The following is a 6437-nucleotide window of genomic DNA, read 5'->3' on the forward strand; positions in this document are numbered from 1 at the left end:
AAGAAAACACACTCCCTAAAGCAATTATCCACATAGACAAAAGAAAACTAGAAGATTTAAAGATTCAAAACAAGCCAAATTTCAATATCTCAAGCAAATATTCACATGAAAACAAAGATAAACTAGAAGATCTTACCATGGTGGGGTGTCTCCCACCTAACATTTTTCTTTAACGTCCTTAAGTTGGTCGGTCATAAAGCTCAATTCTCTTCCTTGGGAGGATCTTTTAAGAGAAAGATCTCCAATTTCTTATTGCTCTTGGCCTTCACACCATGATAAAGCTTAAGCCAGTGGCCGTTCACCTTGAAGAAACTAGGGCTTGCGGGATGGCTTAAGTGAACAACACCATAAGGTTCAACCTTCTCTACCACATAGCGGCCATCCCATCTTGACCTTAATTTCCAGAGCATCAATCTCAATCTTGAGTTGTAGAGTAACACTTGATCACCAACCCGAAACTCTTTCCTCTTGAGGTGACGGTCATGTACCGCTTTGACTCTTTCCTTGTAGATCCTAGAGTTCTCATATGCCTCTAACCTTAGGCACTCTAATTCCTCCAATTGCAACCTCCTTTCAACCCCGGCCTTTCCCAAACCTAAATTATACTCTTTTATGGTCCAATACGCCTTGTGCTCAACTTCTACTGGAAGGTGATATGCTTTCCCATAAACCAACCGGAACAGACTCATGCTAATTGGTGTTTTATAGGTCATCTGATAGACTCACAGAGCGTCTCCCAGCCTAGAGATCCACTCCTTCCGATGAGGTTTCACTATCTTCTCCAAAATCCTCTTGATTTTCCGATTAGAAACCTCGGCTTGGCCATTGGTTTGGGGATGAAGCCACCTTATGGATAATGCCATACTTCTTCATTAATGTTGCCATTCTTTTGTTGAAAAATGTGAACCTTGATTGCTCACGATTGCTCGTGGCGATCCAAAATGGAAAATAAAATGATTTCTTACAAAAGAGACAACCGTGTTAGCATCATCAGTATGGGTTGGAATTGCTTCCACCCACTTAGAAACATAATCAACCGCTAACAAGATATAGAGAAAACCATTAGAATTTAGAAATGGGCCCATGAAATCAATGCCCCAAACATAAAAAATCTCACAAAATAACATAAGTTGTTGAGGCATTTCATCCTTCCTGGACGTATTACCAAACCTTTGGCATTGATGGCAAGAATTGCAAAAGATGGTTGCAACCTTGGATAGGCTTGGCCACCAAAATCCACAGTCTAACACTTCCCTTGATGTCCTTTGAGAACCAAAGTGCCCACCACTTTCAGAAGAGTGACACGCCTCTAATATAGACTGGAATTCTGATTGAGGCACAGACCTCCTAATTACTTGATCGGCACCACATCTCCACAAGTATGGGTCATTTCATATATAATATTTGGTCTCACTTTTCAGCTTGTCCCTTTGGTGCTTAGAAAAATGTTGAGTGAAGGTATGGCTAACCAAGTAATTGGCAATTGATGCAAACCACGGAGCAACTTGGGATATTGCTTGCAACGTGTCTAGAGGAAAAGCATCATTGATAGGGGTGGAATCAAACTTCAAGTGTTCAAAGAGGCTCAAGTGGTCCGCCACTAAATTTTGTGATCCACTCCTATCCTTGATTTCTAGATCAAACTCTTGCAAGAGCAATATCCATTGAATCAATTTAGGTTTAGACTCCTTTTTTGCCAAAAGATATTTCAAAGCCGCATGATCCGAATATACTACCACCCTAGAACCAAGTAGATAGGCCTTAAATTTATCCAAAGAAAAAAAAATGGCCAAAAGCTCCTTTTTTGGTGGTAGTATAGTTGGATTGTGCACTATCTAGAGTCTTAGAAGCATAGGCTATAACATCAGGATCCTTACCATCGCGCTGTGCAAGCGCAGCCCCACTGCATGGTTAGATGCATCACACATGATCTCAAATGGGCTACTCCAATTTATCCCTCGCACTATGGGAGCTTTGGTTAAGGCTTCCTTCAATGTGTTAAAGGCTTCCATGCAACCTTCATAGAAATCAAACTTTATGTCCTTTTTGAAGCAAGCGGGAAAGAGGTAAAGCAACCTTACTAAAGTCCTTAATGAACTACCGATAAAAACCTACATGACCAAGAAACACATGGACTTCCCTCACAGAAGAGGGGTAAGGTAAACCAGAAACAATCTCAACTTTAGCAGGATCAACAGATATAGCATTGCTAGAAACAATGTGGCTTAGGACAATACCTTGATTCACTATAAAATGGTATTTTTCAAAATTGAGTACAAGGTTTGAACTAGTACATCTTTCTAACACCTTAGCTAAACTATCCAAGCAAAGATCAGATGAGTCTTTGACAAACAAAACTCTCGCGTGATCTAGAATTTTCACAAATAAAATCACATTGTAGGTATAGCTTCTAGACCAACAAGAATTCCCTTCGTACAAAAGTTTGGTTGTCACAAGTAACAAAACCCAATAAAATTTATAACTGAAGTATTTAAACCTCGGGTCGGCTCTCAAGGAATTACAGGGAAGTATGATTTATTATTGGTTATAGAATTGTATATTTTTGCGTTTTTGAAATAAGGAACAATTAATTTAAATGGCAAGAAAAATAAATTAATAATTAGAAAAACTCTTGGCAAGATATGAGAACTGGAACTCCCATCTTAGTTATCCTTATCAGGTGTGATGAGAATTGTTATTGCTTCCACTTAGTTAACCCTTACTGAATAAAGGAAAGTCAAGTGGACTAATCAATTTGATTCCTCAAGTCTTAGTCAACTCCTGTGGAAAGACTAGCTTTAGAGGGATCCAAACAAATCAGCAACTTCTAATTTTCAATCAACTGCTGAGTTTAACAACTTAAGTGTCACCAATTACTTAACCAAAGCCAAAAGGGAAGGAAATCTACTCGAATAAAAATGCCTTTTCATCAATCAAAGCTAAGAATATCATAATTCTGAAATACCTCTAAGTGAAATTAACAAGTAACATAAGTAGAAGAGAAACATAAATTAAAGGAACATTGAACCTAGATTGAAGAAATAACCATACTCTAAGAGAAATCCTAATTCTAAAAACTTAAGAGAGAGGAGAGAGCCTTTCTCTCTAGAAAAACTACATCTAAAACCTAAAATTCTCAATTAAATGTTTTGTATCCAATGTGTCTCTTTGATTCCCCCATTCTCCAGCCTATATACTGTGTTTCTGGTCTTGGATTTGGGCCGAAAAAGGGCCCAGAAATCGCTGCGAGCATTTTCTGCAATTTCCTGCACGCGGCGTCCGTCACGCGTGCGCGTCATTTGGAGATTTTCCTTATCACGCGTATGCGTCAGTCACGCGTACGCGTCATTTGTGCTCTGTGCCAGGCACGCGTCCGTGTCGTTCATGCGTGCGCGTCGTTTGCATTTTGCGCTAGGCACGTGTCCGCATCGTCCATGCGTGCGCGTCACTGCCATTTTCTCAAAAACTCCATTTTGTGCGTTCCTTCCATTTTTGTGTGTTTCCTTTCTATCCTCTAAGCCATTCCTGCCCTATGAAGCCTGAAAATACTTAACACACAGATCACGGCATCGAATGGTAATAAAGGATGATTAAAATTAATATTTTTAAGGTATAGGAAACATGTTTTCACATATATCATAGAATAAGGAAGGAATTGTAAAACCATGCAATTCTTATGAATAAGTGGGTGAAGAATTGATAAAAACACTCAATTGAGCACAAGATAAATCATTAAATAGTGGTTTATCAGTTTCCATACACACTAAAGTCATCCATGAAAATTTCCATACAATGCTCAAGAAAATCAGAAAAGATGCTAGTCATGCACCTTTGGAACATCGCAGGTGCATTACATAAGCCAAATCTTATATGCATATGTTCTGAAAGAACATGTAAAAAAGTAGTCTTTTCTTGATCTTTGGGAGCTATATGAATTTGAAAATAACCGTTGTAACCATCTAGGAAATAGTAGTGTGATTTACTTGATAACCGATCAAGTATTTGATTAATGAACAATAGTGGATAGTGATCCTTCCAAGTTGCTAGATTCAAACGCCAGTAATCAATGCAAACTCTCCATGAATTTTGCACCCTAGTCGCCACGAGCTCTCCACTTTCACTCTTAACCATGGTGACACCAGACTTCTTGGGCACAACTTGCACCAGACTAACCCATTCACTATCCGAGATAGAATAGATGATATCGGCCTCCAATAGTCGAGTGACCTCCTTTTTGACAACCTCCATGATGGTGGGATTCAACCTACTTTGGGCTTGACGGATGGATTTGACTCCATTTTCTAGGAAGATACAGTGCTCACAAATGTGTGGACATATACCCACAATGTCTGCCAAACTCCACCCTATAGCCTTCTTGTGCTTTCTCAACACTTCAAGCAATTTTTTCTCTTATTGAGAGATGAGCTCCCTTGTAATTATCACCAGGAGCTTTTTATTCTCATCAAAAAAGGCATACATAAGATGACGAGGTAGAGGTTTCAACACCTTACTTAACTCATGGCTTGGCACATTATTATCTGGCAAGATTGGAAGTGGCAAAGTGTTTTCATCATAATCATTGAGTTTTCCCACACTTGCACCTTTACCCAAATTCATCTCATCAAAAGTCTCATTGTGGACGTCAGCCATAACTTCATCAATCATGTCACACCAGAAGATAGAATGGTCCTCCGGCGGATGCTTCATAGCTTCATCTAAGTTAAAGCTTATGGCCCTTCCATCAATCTCAAATGAATAGATACCCGAGAGGTTTTCAAGAATGGCCTTCCTAACAACATGGATGAAGGTCTTTCAGAATCATTTGGAGGCATCTCAAGGATATAAAAATCAATCGGAAAAGTCAATCCTTTGATGCTCACCAAAACATCCTCAGCAATACAAACCACAGAAATTATGCTCTTATCCACTAGCACAAAACGTGTTGCCGACCGTTTCAACAGTGGAAGATTCAATTCATCATAAATAGAAAGAGGCATAATACTAACACATACACCAAGGTCACACATACAATCAACACATTGAACACCACATATAGTGCAAGAGACTAAACATGGTCTAGGATCTCCACACTTTTCAGGAATAGCACCCATTAAAGCCGAAATAGAAGTCCCCAAAGGAATGATTTCCAAATCATTGATCTTTTCCTTGTTAATGAATAAATCCTTTAAAAATTTGGCATATTTAGAGACTTGGGTGAATAGCATCAAAAAGGGAGATCGTTACCTCAACTTTCTTGAAGATTTTCACCATTTTTAGATCAAACTCCAATGGCTTCTTTGCCTTCTTTGCCAAGGTTGGAAATGGGATTAGGATAGGCTCTTCCAGAACATCTTCTTTGGAACCTCCAACATTTGCTTGATCTTTCTCTTCCTCAACAACCTCTTGAGCTTCTTCTTCATATTCTACATCTTCCACCTCCATAATATCTTCATCTTGAGTAGCCTCCTTCCCACTTAAATCCATGGGACTCCTCTCTTCTAACATAGTATCAGACCTTAAAGTGATAGCATTGATGCTACCCTTTGGGTTGGGTAATGATTGAGATGGAATGGCACTTGAGCTTGAAGTTTGAGAGGGGCTTTGGGTTTGGTTGGATGGTAGAGGTAACCGAGATAAAAGCTCTTGAACGATGGTTTGAAATTTCCTATGCTCTTGAAGAAGGGTGCGAAGGGTATCATCCATGGGAGGTTGGTTTGAAGAAGAAGGGTAAGTAATTTGTGAAATTTGAGGTTGTGTGAGTTGAGGTACTTGGGCTTGTCTTTGGTGAGGGGGTTGGTATCTTTGGCCTTGGTTTTTTGGTTGGAATGATTGGTTTTGTTAGTTGTTATATTGTTGGAAATTGTTGTTCCACCTTTGATTTGAACCATCTCTCCACCCTTGATTGTAATTATCCCTCCATCCTTGGTTTGAATTGTCTTGCCAACCTTGATTTGAGTTATCTTGCGAACCTTGATTACACCACCCTTGGTTGTAATTATTCCCTTGTTGATAAGGGCCTTGGTTTGAACGGATGAAGTATGGGTTGGTGGCCGCTAATGCGTTGTCCTCTTAGAGTTGTGGGCATTCATCCGTGTAATGAGAGTTGCAAGCACAAATACCACTATGGAGCTCCCAGTTGGTATTGTTGTAATGGTGGAGGTTATTGTTGATTTTGATGGATTTGCTTTAGAATGGTAGTAATCTCTCCCAAGGTCTTTGTAAGAGCAGATTCACTAGGAGATACTTCTACAATAGCCTTTGAATGGTTGTTCCTTTGCCTTGCATGTTGAGTAGATTCGGCTAAGTTGGCAATGAGTTGCCAAGCCTCTTATGCGGTCTTATATTTCACAAAAGAACCATTGCTAGAGGTATCTAAGAGAATATTGTCTTGAGGTTTGAGACCTTGACAAAAGTAGCTAATCAATACCAAGTGATCT

The 6437-nt window shown here is 39.4% G+C and overlaps 1 protein-coding gene across 1 annotated transcript; it reads right to left on the bottom strand.

Moving 5' to 3' along the window:
- Positions 1-200: 200 nt before the first annotated feature.
- LOC107616476 (uncharacterized) lies at positions 201-689 on the bottom strand. Its single transcript, XM_016318429.1, has one exon. It carries the CDS (start codon positions 687-689, stop codon positions 201-203), a length of 489 nt encoding a protein of 162 aa, XP_016173915.1.
- Positions 690-6437: the final 5748 nt, after the last annotated feature.

This window comes from Arachis ipaensis, chromosome B9, assembly GCF_059453495.1.
Source record: "Arachis ipaensis isolate K30076 ecotype BB chromosome B9, ASM5945349v1, whole genome shotgun sequence".
In the NCBI taxonomy this organism is placed as follows: domain Eukaryota; kingdom Viridiplantae; phylum Streptophyta; class Magnoliopsida; order Fabales; family Fabaceae; genus Arachis; species Arachis ipaensis.